A 14,442-nucleotide genomic window follows, 5' to 3' on the forward strand; every position below is an offset into this window, starting at 1 on the left:
CAACAGTTAAACTTTTATATTTACAATATTCTCTTCATCTTTTGCCAGGTTTAAAAATGTGTACAGAGCCGCGAAGGATGGGGACGTGGGATTGTCAGGGAATTGTTCTGGGGAGAAGGGCTGGGCATTGGAGTCCGTGGCTGAATCATGGGGCCCCCCAGCCCTTCTCCCATGCCCCAATTTGGGGGGCATCTGTCTACAGGGTTCAGAGCCCAGGTCCCTAGCATTTAGAGGGCATGGCTGTTTGGAAAGGAACTAGATCAGGCAGGGGAAGGGGTGGGAAAAGAATGAAGTTTCCATGGGTGGAGGTGGGAGAAGGGACAGTCAAAAGGCAAAGTTCTGGGGAGCCAAGACCAGGGATTCTGGATCTGGGTGTCAATGGAAGACAGCACCCCACCCCCTACTCAAATTTGGCACTAACAACCCACAAAATGCCAGCAGATAAGGATTATCTTCCACTGGTGTCCCTTAAAACCCTTCCTGACATGGTTCTTTTACCCATAGACTCAAATTCTTTCTCCTCGGGTCCCCTTTCAGCAGTCACCTTACATGTCCTTTCAATTTTTTCCTGCTGGTGTTTACCCAAGCCCCATCCCCCACTGCCCCCTCCATCTGCTCCTCAGCATATCTGACCTTATTCTCTCCTCAACCTGCCCCTTTCTCCCCTTCTCTCTTCCCTTCCACCACTCCTTTCCTTAAGCTTTGGTGGTTGAGGGAAGAGGGGACAGGTCAAACAAAGGGAGCAGGCAGTTGAGGGGAGAAACTGGTCTGACACTGAGACATGGGATGGCTTCAAAGAGGGAGACAGAAATGGGGGATAGGGAAACTAAGACAGAGGGAAGGGTGAGACATGGTGAAGATAGAAGAGACACATAGGTAGAACGCCTTTAGCTGCCACCTCCCTCTCCCCTGTAGCCTACCTGCCTCCACATTTACCTGTTCTGGCCCAGGACTGGCACATTTTGGGGGTCTTCACCCTGTAAACCCACCTACCCAGTTTGGCACGGATGAGCAATGGTCTGAGGACTGAGGGAAAGGCTGTCCTCAGACCCCAGTGAGGGCTTTGGTCAAACATGCATGGCCTCTATGGGTGGCAGGTCCCACACCTCTGACCCCCAACTCAGCATCTCTGGGGGAGGGAGGAGCAGAGCTCTTCCCTCAGGGTTTATACATCCTCCTCAGCTTCTGTCAGTTTGAAGTCTCTTCCCACCCGCTGTGTGGGGAGAAATTAGGTGCTGGGCCTGAGGCCTGGGGGATGCAGAGAAGTGCTGGAGAGAAAGGGGCAATCTGCATGGGAAAACACACATCCACATGCAAGAACATGTTTCCACTCTGAGAAATGTATCCTGAACCCACGGGAAAACAAGTGCCCCGGCAGCACAGGGATGCATGGATCTCCCCCGTCTCCTTGGCAGGGATTCTGTGTCTGCCATTTGTGGAAGGCGAGGCCTTCCACAGGAGAACGTGCTTCACCTGACCTGTGTCAGGGGTGCTAAACATGCTTTGCTGGGGCAAACGGGGCAGTGGGATGGGGGGCGGGAGGCTGTGATTTCCTCAATACTTCCCAGGTACCACCCTGGGTTATCTGGTGGCCAAGGGTCACGATATGTGAACACACCATTTCCAGGGTCTCCATGGGGTAGGGGGGAGGGAGGAGATGGGAGAAGGCATGAGGGAACATGACTCTGGGATACAAATCCCCGCAGAAATTCTTTGAGGGGGCCAACATGTGTCCAGGGCGGCAAAAAAAACACCTCACCCTGCACATGGGAAAACACACCCCCTTGTGAGAAAGCACACCTCTGCGTGGGAAAATCCTTCCACGCTTCCAAACACCGAAGACTGGTGTCCCAATGGAGGGGACAAAATGCCCCACAGTTGTTCAAAGGCCCAGGTCCAGAGAAGAGAATGGGCCTCTCTGCATGGGAAAAACACGCATCCCTGTGAGGAAACCCATTTCCACCTAATGCTTCTCCACATGTGACAACTCCACAGGAGAAAAGCCTGTTGCCAAGTCCTCCTCCCTGCCTTCCGAGTGGCACTTCCTGTGGGCGGGAGGGCTGGAGAGTCCCCCCAAAGCCGCTCCCTATACCCGGGTAGTGGAGTGGGGGTGGGGTAGCGTGTTGTTGTGGCTGGTAGCAGTGGGGGGAGGAGCGGGGAAGGGCCCAAAGGGATGGAGGGAGGGGGGTGGTGGGGGCGGTGGTGGCCCCAGGCCACTGGGCAGCAGGGTCAGGGCCCCGGGGGCCAAGAGAGGCACATCGTCCGGTGCCCGGCGCAGGGCCAGGGTGTAGTCGGGTGGGCAGGCAGGGCGCAGGGCCTCAGCAGGGTCCGCCCCGACACCACCACCTCGCTTCAGCTGCAGTGACACCAGCTCTTCTTCTGGTGGCAGCTCTCGGCTGGTGGCTGGGAGCAGGGGGCCCCCACCAGGCACACCGGAGCCTGAGCCCCCTGGCGGGCTGAGCCTCCTGCACCGCAGCTCCTGCCGCCGGTCCCGCTTGTAGTAGAGAGCGGCAAAGGCAAGGATGTTGAGGAAGAGGAGGGAGGCGCCCACAGCCACAGTGACGCTCAGCTCTGTGGAATAGTCCCGGGAGTCCCCGGGGAAGCGGTCATAGGCCCGGGGGCCTGGCTCAGGTTCGGGTTCCGGTGGCAGGGTGGCAGGTGGCGGGGGCCGGCGTGTTCCAGGGGCGCCAGGGGGTGGGCGAGGTGGCCAGCGTGTGGCGTAGGGTGGCAGGCGTGTGGTGGTAGTGAAGACCTCTGTGTGCAGGTTGTGCAGATGGGGCACAAGCTCCAGCCAGAAAGCCACCTTGTTGGCGCGGTAGTTGTCACGCACGCGTGGCTTCAAGCCAATGTGCAGGTACTGCTTCTCCTTGCTGTTGAACTTGCTCCACACCACCTCCTCGAAGCGGTTGGGCTTGGTGTGGATGAACTTGGTGTCCTGTGGCACCGGCTGGTTGGGGTCGCTGTGGGCATAGGAGGGCAGGGAAAGGAGGAGTGAGGGTGAGGCTCCAACAAGTGTGGGAGCGTGGGTGAGAAAGGGGAAGGAGACAGACAGAGATGCAGAGAGCCAAGGAGACAGAAGGAAAGTCAGAGAAAAAGAGGCAGAGAGGCAGAAATGTATATGAAGAGACAGAGAAACTGCCAGAGACAGGGACAGAGATACAAAGAGGGATGAAAACAGACTTCCAGAGACAGCCAGAGATGAGGACAGAGGGACAGAGACAGGCAGAGACAGACAAAGAGATAGCCAGTGAGAGGCAAAGGCTGAGACTGAGTGAGATAGAAACATATAGAAATAGGGAGAAAAGACACACGAGAGACAGCCAGGCTGAAATTAGCAAGCAAACAAGCAAACAGATCAAAGAGAACAAAGGGAAAAGGAGAGATATGAATGGATTTCAAGAGAGAGACATAGAAATGGCAATAAAGAGACAGACAGACACAAACCCTTACACATGCTCAAACACAGATGGGAGCAGTCAGACAGAGGGCAGAGCACTGGGAGAAGAGAGAGGGTGGGTAGGCAAGGGAGGGAAGGGAGAGACAGACATGGAGCCAAAGCCACCAAATGAGCCCACCCCCAGAAAGGACAGGCACTTCTCTGTCTAACTGCTGAATCTCTAACATGCAACTCAGTGCCTGGCACAGAGAAGCGATCCGGCAGGTGTCTGTGTCAAGGAGGCAAGAGTGCTTTAGTGGAGGGATGATGGCCTTGTGAGAGGAAAAAAAAGGATCTGAGGATGGAAGATGTGTGTGTCTTGACCTGCAGGGTGCCCCACCCAGCCCCTCTGGCCCTCACCCAGTCTTGGCGAAGTTGGTCCAGTAGGTCATGACCACGGCGCTGAGCATGACGTCATTCTTAGAGAAGTTGCAGGGGAAGAGGTCGGTGGCACCCACCATGGGCACACCAAAGACATAGGGGAGCTCATCCCCGTGTGCTGCATCTGCCCACTCGGGCCGGCCCTCAGCCTGGCAGTGGTGGTAGAAGGTGTAAAAGTAGACAGGGGACTGGTAATCGGCGTGCAGCTTGGCGGTGGCCACGGCTGGTGCCACCCACTGGTGGTCAGTAAAGAGCGCCAGCAAGGTCTTACGCCGCATCTCGCCATTGTCCCGGTCGGCCCAGTCTGTGTACATAAACTTGATGGTCTCCCTCAGCACATCCTTGCCCTCTGGGTAGCCATACAGGTTGTCCACAAAGTTGGAGACTGTGAAGTCGAAGGCGCTGGCAGACACGCCATCCTCGCTCTCTGCTGAGTCCTCCACAAACTTGAGGCCCTCTCCTTGGTTGACACCAATGAGCATGTCGTAATTGAGGAATTCTCCTTGCTGCATGAGGATCTCAGGGTCATCGGGGACGACATCACCGTCCACCACGGGCCCAAAGGCGATGTGGTAGCTAGGAAGAAGGGGTTAAGGTCTCATCACCTGCTCACTGGCTTCCTCTCAGTTCATCACCTGCTGAGCCCTCTGCCCAAAAGACCCTTCTTCCTAGTTAAAATCTCATCTATGAGTCTTTCAGGGCACTTGATGTGTTGGGAGTCCCTGAAGCACTTCCTGGCACCTTGTGCATACTTGCTCTGTTTGGACACCTCCACTTAGGGAAGGTTTCTGAGAGCAGGCATGGACAATAGAGGGGCCTGAAGTCCAACTTTCCTTGCCAAACAAAATGCCTTTTGGCACCTCTAACCCTCAACCTCCTTGGAATCAGCAAAGAGTGAAGACCTGGACCCAATCCTCTCCCACCCCCATAACCATACCGGGCAGGCTGCACATCCTGGTCCACTAGCTCCCGGGAAGGCTTCCGGCGTAGACACTCCACAGCTTCAGCACTGTCCTCCCGGTCACAGCCCACCTTAGCTGCCAGCAGTCGCGTGTACTTGAGCGGCTGGTAGTTGACAGACCAGCTGGAAATGGCAGTGCCACTCTGGGCGATGGCCTTCTGGAATAGCCCTGGTGTGACAGGTAGGTTTCAGGCTGGGCAGTATCAGCCCAAAAGAGAAGGGGTACCTGGTAGGTTCAGGGGTATGGGATGAGCAGGCTGAAGAGGTTACTGGTACCTTCTGAATGGTGGGAGAGGATCAGAAGGTTGACACAGGAGGCCCCTGCCCCGGACCCAAAGATGGTGATGCGCTCGGGGTCACCCCCAAAGTGGGCAATGTTTTCACTGAGCCAGCGCAGGGCCTGGATCTGGTCCAGGAGTCCATAGTTGCCTTTTGCAGCCTGGTCTCCGGTGCTGAGAAAACCTGGAGGTAGAGGAAGAAAGGGGGCTACCTGTGGGTGTTACAGTGCCCTTGTCTCCTACTTGGGCAGCTCAGTTCAGCCCAGAAGCCACTCTGCAGCTGCTGGGCTTAAAGGAGCCTCTCCCACCAGGCCCCTCTCCCAGACTCCGGCCCCTAGGATTGGCTGTCCCCCCTCACCGAGCACCCCAAGCCGGTAGTTGAGTGTGGCTACAATGACGTTGCCGTAGGCGGCCAGGACAGAGCCATCGAACATGTTCCCGGTGCCCTCCATGTAGGAGCCGCCATGCAGAAACAGCATCACAGGCTTCTTCCCAGAGTCCCGGATATCTGCGTGGGGAGGGGATGGGTGGGTGGGCCAGGGGTTGGGGAACAAGGACACAGTGAGACCAGAGGCAGCACCACCCAGCTCCAAGGCCTGCTGAAGACCAGCCCAGAGCTCAGGGGACATGTTAATCCCGTCCCTGGGGGGCAAGACCGGATTCCCCTCCCTCCCTCCCCAGCTAGCCCTGTCAGGTCCCTCCCTACCTCCTGCCAGTCTGCCCTACAGCACTTCTCCAAATGCCAGGCAGACCTTCCAAGAAGCCTAACAGAGGCAGGGGTTGGGGTAGCCCTCCTGGGGGCATCTGCTGGATGCAGGGAACCCCATCCCCACACACACATAGCCAATCTCCTTCCTGGTCCTATGAAGAGCAAGCTCCCAAGGCTGGAACTAGAGCTAAAGATACTGGGATGATCCTGGTCTTTCCTCAGACTTAGACCTTGGACCTCAGCTCCATGTGGTAGCCTGGTCTGTGGGTGAGAGGGTGACAGGCCTTAGGGTCCCTAGGGGCTTGGTCTCCTCCCCGCCCTAATTCCTTTCTAGGTCACCTCCCCTGTCGCCATGGCAACCCCCAGCCTAATTACTGTGGCAGAAGGAGGCAAGGTAGGAAAGATCCTGCTTAATGAAGCCAAGGTGTAGCTCTCAGACCCCTCAAACTGATCTGAGCCCTGGGTTCTACCCCAGACCCTTCTCTTGTCATGTCCCAAAAGGATCCCATAATCACTGCCACATGTAGTAGGCACTCCAGACTGGACAGAGGGTGACTAATTCCAGAAGAGGGTGGAGTCTGAGAGGGCTTGCCACAGGCCCCAAGGCTATAGTGAGTACCCTGCCCTGCAGCCCCTCCATGATTCACCATACCACCAGGACTGGGGTCACCCTTGGCCCACAGGCCCCTCTCTTTCTTAACACCTGCAATCTCTGACTAGCCTGAGGATTCAGCAAACGAGAACCAGGCCTGGGCCTCCACAGCTGGTCCCTAGCACCTCTGTCCACCTCCCTCAACCTGCTAGAAACTTTCTTCCAGCCAGAAGGTCAACCAAAAGGTCACTAAGACACCCTGTCCACCCCCCACAGACAGCTTCCTGCCTCTAGTCTCTGAGGACCGCCTCTGCCACTTCCCTTCACCTGACTTTGGCCTGGAGCTCCTAGGTAGACAGTTCCCCCTCTGTGTCTTCCCCAAATCCTGTTCTTCCCTTTGTTCCTGAACTTCCAGTGGCCTTCCAGCAGTTCAGGCTGGAGTCTCCTTCCCTCCAAGGTCCTGTCCTAAAAGTCCTCAGTTCCCCCCCTCCTCCCCACCCAACACCTCCACTCCCAGTGTGGGGGGAGGGGAGTCAGAAAGGGAAGGAGCAGGAAGGGGGGCTTGGGCAACAAGAATTCAAAACCGACAACAAAAAACAGGATCAAGAAAGAAGAAAGAAAGAAAAAAACAACAACCAAAAAGCAAGAAGCTCTCGGGGCAGATTCAACAAGAAAAGAAAAAAAGAAAAACAAAAAAAGAGAAAAAAAAAGATCCGTTTTTGGAAAAAAAGAAAAAAAGAAAAAAGTTCTTTGCATTTTTTTTTTTCAAAATTTTGTGGTGAAACTTCAAGATATTGGGCCCGGTTTTCAAAAATTTCCAAATTCTTTAATTTGCTTCAAATGTTTTCGTTTTCTGCATCTGACAGGCTTTTGGAAATTGTAGCAAGTTTCTGATGTTTCAATTGTGTCATCAATTTGCCAGCTTATTTTTTTCAAATGTTGTTTTGCTCCAAATTAAAATAGTTTTTTCAAATGTTACATTTCTCAAGTTTCGAAACAGTCCAAATTTCTGTCAAACTCTAAACATTTTATCCAATTCTTTGGTTGTTTTTTTTTTCCTGACATTCCAATTTCTTTTTTCACTTTATTTTCGCCATGTTTAGCTTTTCTTGCAGGTTTTCTAGTGGGTCCAACATTGTTCAAATTTCATTTGAAGTTTTCATAATTCTTTTTTCCAATTATTACAAATTTTTCTTTTCTTTTCTTTTTCATTTTTAGTTGGGAGAACGACTGAGGGCCTTGAGGGCTGTGGGGGTATTTAGTTAGGGGCAGGGCCGTGAACGTGAATGTCCTCTTATCAGCAACCACATGCAGCAGCGGGATTTTTAAATCTACCTGTGTCTGGCGGATTGAGCGTCGCCTCGTCACGTTTTTTTGTGAGCGGACCTAAGACCGGGAACACAAAACAGAGAAAAAAGGACAATTTTGTGGGGAAAGATGGGGGTTGGGGGAGGTGGTGGATGGGGAGGGGAGGAGAGAAAGCAGAAAAGGGGAGGGTGGGGGGCAGAAAAAATAAGCCAAAAAAAGCAAAATTTGTTTGCAAGAAAAAGAAACCAAGAAAAGAGAAAAACGTTTCTACAACCCAATTTTGTTCCCCTCCCCGGAAAAAGTCATGCCCCAAAGAAAAGGCTGGTTTTGGGGGGGTGGGGTGGCTGAGTGGGCTGAGGCCTGTCTTAAGACATATTGACTCTGCTGGAAAGGATTTGGCTTGTCGATGTATTGGCTAATTGCTGGAAATGAAAGGTGTTAGAGGGAGGGTGGGAGGGAAGGGGAATCTCGCAAGGGAGCTGGGAGACCAAGGCCAGCTGTGCCACCTGGGGCCACCACTCACACAGGCCCTCTACAGGGCCAGCCAAGCACCTCCCTGTTCTTCCAAGCTGTAGAGAGAAGGGGCTGCAGCAGAAATGATTCTGCTTCCCTCTGGACCAATCTGGAGGGCAGAGGGTAGGTTGGGGTTGGGGGTGGGGGCAGCCTGCTCCCAAATCTCACAGCCCCTGGAAGTCCTCAGCTCTCCACTGAGGGCTATGGGTAGGTCAGCTCAGGCTGCCTGCCCACCTACCCAGCTTCCCAGCTGCCAGCATTTCTCTTCCATCCACACTCACAGGCCTGGCTTCTCACCCCATCTCCCCAATGTGGGGCGAAGCAGGGAAAGGGGTCATCAGGTCTTGCCCTCCACTCCACCTCTTCCCTCTGCACCCCCCAACCTCATCCCTTACCCAGGCTGCTCTCCTCCCTCCAAATGGTAAATTTCCCACCAGGGGCACCAGCCCCTCACCAATCCCTGTTCTAATGCCAAAAAGTCCCCCTCCCCAATTGGGGGTTCAATTCACAAATAGGGAACAGGAATCACAGTGCCCTGAACCAGCCTGACACAAAGTGTGCCCACGGTCAATCAAGGAAAAGTCTCAGACTGGGCCCAGAGTTTGGCTTCAGGTTTTTTTCAGATTGGGGGACTAGTCAGGGAAGAGCTGGAACCCAGAAGCCTGGGGTTCCCCCAGGCTGACTGGTTTCTCCTCAACATCAGGGGGAAGGATGGGTCAGCAAGGCCCAAGCCAACCACTTGAAAGTTTCTGCCAACTGGTAATTACGGCCCCATGGGGACCCATTAGGATCAGGACTTGTTCTTCTCTGTGACAGGATAGGGATGGGGATGAAGTCAGCAGGGCATGCATGCTCATGAGAATATTAAGTGTGTGTGTGTGTGTGTGTGTGTGTGTGTGTGTGTGTGTGTGTGTGCCTGAGTCAACCTCCTCCTCCCAGAGCTGGTGTGAAGATTCAGTGAGATCACCTGAATGTGTCACGCCCCAAGCAGGTCTGCAGTAAGTGATGGTTAAAAATATAGAAAGTGTGGGCACGGGTGGTGTGGGGGCGGGGTGGACAATGTATGTGGAGGTGTTGGGGTAAATAGTCCATTGGTGGGAAGTGCTGGGTGGATGTTTTACATGCGGAGGTGTTGAGATAGCCCACTAAGGGGGACATTGGGTTGGACAGCCTGTATGAAGATGTGGGGGGTAGAGAGTCCACGAATGGACAATGTTGAGATGGACAGTCTGTTGTGGAGGCAATGGGGTAAAGAATTCACAGGAGGGAGGCTGCTGGGTGGGATAAGTGGTCCACAAGGGGACAGGGGAATGTGGAGTGGATAGTGCTTATGCAGAGGGTGTTGGGGTAAATGGTCTATCAGGATGCTTGGAATGTGGGTAGGATTGGAGTGGATGATACTTCCGTGTGTTGTGTGTATGGGTTGCTCTAAGGCATGGGGAGGGGTAGTTAGGATGTTAGGAAACATGGCTGGTATGAGCAATATATGGTGGATAATCCATAAGGGAGGTATTGGCAAGGACATGGGTGGGTACGAGGTGCATAAAGTGTTCTGTGATTGGCATGAGAGAACTTTGGGTACAGGGACTGTGGTGTGAGTGGCCTGGTGGAGTACATCGTCCAGGGTGCAGGGTTTGGGGTAAGGTCTCTCTACCTATGGGTGTTACTAGGGCACATGAACTATACCCAGGGACATGGGGTGCCACAGGTGTGGGTGATGGGGTACACACTTTTTAGAGAAGTGTTGAGGTGTATGCTGTGTGAGGGTGTTGGGAACTGTGATGTGTGGGGTGTTGGAACACATACATTGCCAGTTTGTAGGTTGGTTGGGTACATGACCTGAATGTTGATTAGTTGAGATTCCTGATCTGTTGAGAGACTTGAGTACATGATGTAGGGGTGTTGGGTGTATAGGATGTACATAGAGGGGTTCCTGGGTACCAGGCCTGTGTGTAATGTGTAACGTTGTTGGAAAATGTCCTGTGCGGGTGTGGTAGGAGTGGATCGTTTCTGTGGACGTGTCGGGGTGTTTTGGAATAGTGACATGGGGTGATAGAAGGATAAAGTGGGGGCTGTGAAGATGGTCTGTTGGGGTGGCTGGTGTCCTGCTGATGACCTCTGTTGTAGACAACTAGAAGGTACTCTGAAAGATACTCTGGTTAATCTTAATATGCTGCAGGTTAGCAGGTGGAGAACTGTCCAGGGGGAGTGTGCTGGGGGTTATGAGCAGGGTTGTAGTGAACTGCGAGTTCATTGATAAGACGCCAGTGGTAGAGCCCCAGGGAAGGTGTTCAGATGGGTGGGTGGGCTGTGCTGTGAATGGAGGGGCCCTTGGCAAGGAATTTCCCTGATCCTTCAGGGTTGTGTAGGCGTCAGTGAACATAGCATCCTGGAGAAGAGGCACTTAGCTCAGGCAAGGGGCTCTGGAGGTGATGTGATAGATGGAAGTCTGCAGTGCTGGCCTAGGGGAAAGTAGGAGTCTATTCTGTCTATCAGGTACAGATGTTTCTAAATTCTGCCAGAGACAAGTCCAGGCCTGGGGGTGGGATGTGGGGCACAGCTGGAGGGGTGCCTAGGCAGGTGATGATGTCTCCATCACCCGATCACCCTCAGTAGTCACTCTGTGCCTCTGTGGGGACAGGGTGGGTAAGTCTAGCCTAGTGTCTGCTGACCTCTCTGTGGGCACAAAGAACTGCTGGGATGGCTGTCTGTGGGGCTTGTTCCTGGGACTGCCTGGTAGGCACCCGCACCATTCCCAGATGGCATGTAGAGCGGGCAGGGACATACTGTCTGCTCACTGTCTCCACAAAGCCTAGCTCTCAGCCTGGACTATGCCAGTACCTGAAAGTTTGCATGTACGTTTGTGGGCTGTGTCCACGGGGTGCCCAGTCTGGTGCCCACGCCCTTACCGTCCTCAGTGGGCACGTAGAGGTTGAGGTACAGGCAGTCTTCGCTCTGGTTCTGCACATAAGTGGCGGCTGCCTCCAAGTTGTCGGTGAACCACACAGGCAGCATGATGGCGGGCAGTGCCCCGTGCAGATTCTGCGGGCAGGCGGGCGGCAGGGTGGTGGCGTTGCGCACGCCGGGCCACGAGGCAGGGGCCTCGGGTGGCTGGAAGCGGCGGGCGCCCAGGGGTGGCGTGGCGTAGGGCACGCCCAAGAACTGCACGACGGGGCCCAGGATCTCGTTGTTGAGCTCGCGCCGCACACCGCGCACTCGCCCGTAGGCCGTGTTCACCACTGGGAAGCGTTCCTCCCCGAGGCTGCCCAGGCCCAGGCCCAGGCTGCCGGGGGCGCCGCCGCCTGGACCCCCTCCCCCCCGTTGAGCCCCCACCAGCCCCACCAGACACAGCACCAGGAGCCACATGCTGATCGGGGGTACCCCCCCTCCCTCCCCGGGACCCCCCCCCTCGGAGAGAGAGAGAAGGGGGGGAGAGGGAGGGAGGCCCCCCTCGCCCCAGGAGGGAGGAGGGGGTGGGGAAAGGAGGGAGGAGGGGGTTGGGGAGGGACCTGGGTTAGACTGGACAGAGAAGGGGTCTGTTCCTCTCCATGGAGGGGGCAAGGGGTGGGGAAGGGGATGGAGGTGGGAGAAGGTGAAGGCAGGCTGGACCTGCGGAGAAGAAGGACAGGGTATGCAAGATACAGACGGACAGACAGAAAAATACAGAAGAGAGGTGGAAGAAGGGAAGGGAAATTGGATGGGGCAGACAGAAAGGAATGGGGAAACAGAAGAGACAAGTAGTTAGTGACTTGGAATTCAGACCAGTTGCCCCCATTCTTCCACCCTCAGGCCCCCTGGCACCTTCCCCCACCCCAGCCACCCCCTTTGTCAGCAGGGACCCAGATAGAAAAGTCTGAGGCTGGGGATGGGGTCAAGATGTGGTAAAAGTCCAGAACACAGCCAGAGAAGAAGAACGGCCAGCTCCCCAGGCCCAGCCCACCCCTTCCAGCAGCTTTATCCCTCCCAGGCAGGTTCTCCTCAGGGACTCAGGAGTCCTAGTTCCCACCTCCCTGGGAGGGATGAGATAGACAAGGAAGAGAAAATAAAAATACCAAGTCATTAATTAGCAGGAAGTGAAGGGTTTGTTTATACGTGTTAATTACTCCTGAGCTGTAATTTCATGGCATTGAACCCCCACACCAGGCCAGACTCAGGCCTTTCTTGGGACTGCACAAACCCAGCACCTCCTCCTCCCTTCAATATCCCATTCATTCCCTAAGGATTTGTGCAGCACAGGTACCCCTTCCCTCCAGGCTCTCTCCATTTCTTTCCCCAGAAGTTAAAGTGCCTTGAGTCAGGGGCTAGAGTAGGGAGGGGATGCTGGGGGGCAAATCCGGGGACAGATTCGTGATCTTGTAGCTGGTTGCTGGGCGACAGGATGCTGCCCCGCAATGTTACCTCGGCAACGGGCTGCAGCTTTAACCCTGGAGAGGGGTTCTGGAGGAAGAGGGGAAGGGGCTGGCTTGATTATGGGGTCCATTCAGGGCATGAGGGCAGAGGCAAGAGTCAGAATGCTAGAATTTCTCCCAACCTTAGTATAGATGAAGAAGTACATATGTTTAAAGGAGCAGGAGATTGGGGGCAAAGAGAACCCTGAAAGACCCGCCTCTTGCCCCTTGTTGGCCAATCAGAACCTAGTCCTAGTGACCAGGCCTCTGGCTGGGGAGAAGGGGTGCTGAGGCGGGTTTGGAGGGCATCAGATGCACACACTGACTGCCCCTCTCCCACAGTCTTGTACAGTTTTGGAACACAGACACCTCTTCTTCCATGCATAGCATTTTGACCCATGTCCTGGGGGCAAACCTTGGTTTTCTTCTCATCCCATCCCAGCTATTTACCTCCCCTTCCCCTTGCCAGCCCCTCATAGTTGCTCTTCTGATGCCTGGTGCTCAGGGTAGCAGGGACAGGACAAGGGAAGAGATTGGACTGAAGGGGCAGACACCCAGGTCATTTCAGCATCCCCCCCCACCCCAGCCGCCAGAGCTGTTTGCTGACTCGGGGTTTTCAGAGCCAGGCGCCAGCCCGCGGGTGGCTCTCTGCAGGTGTCAATTTATTCCAGAGATGAGGACACAGGAATCCTCACCACACACACCCAGTCATGCCCTCCCCCCTTTCAGGTCCTCTTAAGCTCCTGTAGCCCCATCACCTAGAGGGGGCTTGGGTTGACTCTCTCAGGATCTCCTCTGTCCATGCCAGGCTGGGCTCTCTGCTTCCATGGCCTTACCACCCCTCCCCCTCCCACTAACATTCTGTCATCCCCCTCCCTTAAGGTACTTTGGGCCCCTGGCTTTCTCCCTGCCAGCTTCTCTTCTTCCTTCCCACTGTCCCCCCCCCCATCTCCCTTCTTTCCATAGTGCTCCTTCAGAGCGTCTTTCCTAACCTCTTCCAGCCTGCTCCAGCTCTTGCCTTCAGTCTCTCGCCCTCAGTCTTTTTTTCATCTCTCTTCTATGTCTCCCTCCTTAGTGTTTCTCATCTTTCTCCTTCAAATCCCTTCCCCAAATTTCTCCCTCAAGCCTCCTCTCTTTCTCTTTCTCCCTCTCCTCTTTCCTCTTTCCCTATCTCTGTCTCCCCCATTTTCTCTCCCCTGCTCTCTCCATCTCTGTCTACCACATCTTGCTCTCCCCTCCTCCCTATCCATTCCTTGCTCTCTCCATTCCTGCCCAGGCCTGACTCCCCCAGCCGGGGAGAGTTGAGGGACGGGGGCTCAGGCCGCAGGCCCCCCCTCTTCCTGCAGTGGGGAAAATGGCTTGGCCGGGAAGGGGAGAAGGAGGGGGAGGGGGAGATGGGAACACACGGGGTCTGTGGACCCATTCAAAGGATCATTCATGGGCTGGAGAGAGGCAGAGACAAAGAGACCGAGACACAGAGACACGGCGAGAGCATCCCTAGGCGGAGACACGCAGACACAGAGCAGGGTGGGGGAAACCAGGCGCAGGGAAAGAGGTGGGGAGTGGGAGACCCCAGTGGACCGCCACGCAGTCCCCTCCACCCGGCCCAGCTTAGCTCCTACCTGGCTCAGCCCTGGGGCCGTGGTGCCTCCATCCAGGGCTCCGAGTAGGGGGCGGACGGGCTTCGGGAAGGGGGCGGCGGCCTCTGAGCCCCCGCGGTCCCGCAGGCCCAGCCCCCGCCCGCAGCGCCTCGCCTGGCGGGGGAGGGGGATCGCCCCAGCCCCAGGGGGCGGGGCCGGGATCTAGTCGATCCCCGGGGATAGGAGAGGTAGGGGATGGGGTCAGGAGGAACCCGAGAACAGGGAACCCCGCAGTG

General features: G+C 55.3%; 1 protein-coding gene across 4 annotated transcripts; it reads right to left on the minus strand.

Annotated features, from left to right (window-relative positions):
- Window position 1: 1 nt before the first annotated feature.
- NLGN2 (neuroligin 2) lies at window positions 2–14,356 on the minus strand. 4 transcript variants are annotated; one of them, XM_081029712.1, is made up of 8 exons: window positions 14,189–14,356; window positions 11,088–11,787; window positions 7,693–7,743; window positions 5,415–5,564; window positions 5,055–5,264; window positions 4,755–4,947; window positions 3,797–4,393; window positions 2–2,960 (listed from the first exon to the last, which is right to left on the minus strand). In XM_081029712.1, exons 2-8 carry the CDS (start codon window positions 11,542–11,544, stop codon window positions 2,087–2,089), a joined length of 2,532 nt encoding a protein of 843 aa, XP_080885838.1. In that variant the 5' UTR covers window positions 11,545–11,787; window positions 14,189–14,356; the 3' UTR covers window positions 2–2,086. The 4 variants fall into 4 exon arrangements, with proteins under 4 accessions (XP_080885838.1, XP_080885839.1, XP_080885837.1 ...); XM_081029713.1 differs by lacking the exon at window positions 14,189–14,356 and having other exon boundaries at window positions 5,055–5,240; window positions 11,088–11,559; XM_081029711.1 differs by lacking the exons at window positions 7,693–7,743; window positions 14,189–14,356 and having other exon boundaries at window positions 5,055–5,240; window positions 11,088–11,690.
- Window positions 14,357–14,442: the final 86 nt, after the last annotated feature.

The sequence above is a fragment of the Rhinolophus hipposideros genome, assembly GCF_964194185.1.
Source record: "Rhinolophus hipposideros genome assembly, chromosome: 20".
Lineage (NCBI taxonomy): Eukaryota > Metazoa > Chordata > Mammalia > Chiroptera > Rhinolophidae > Rhinolophus > Rhinolophus hipposideros.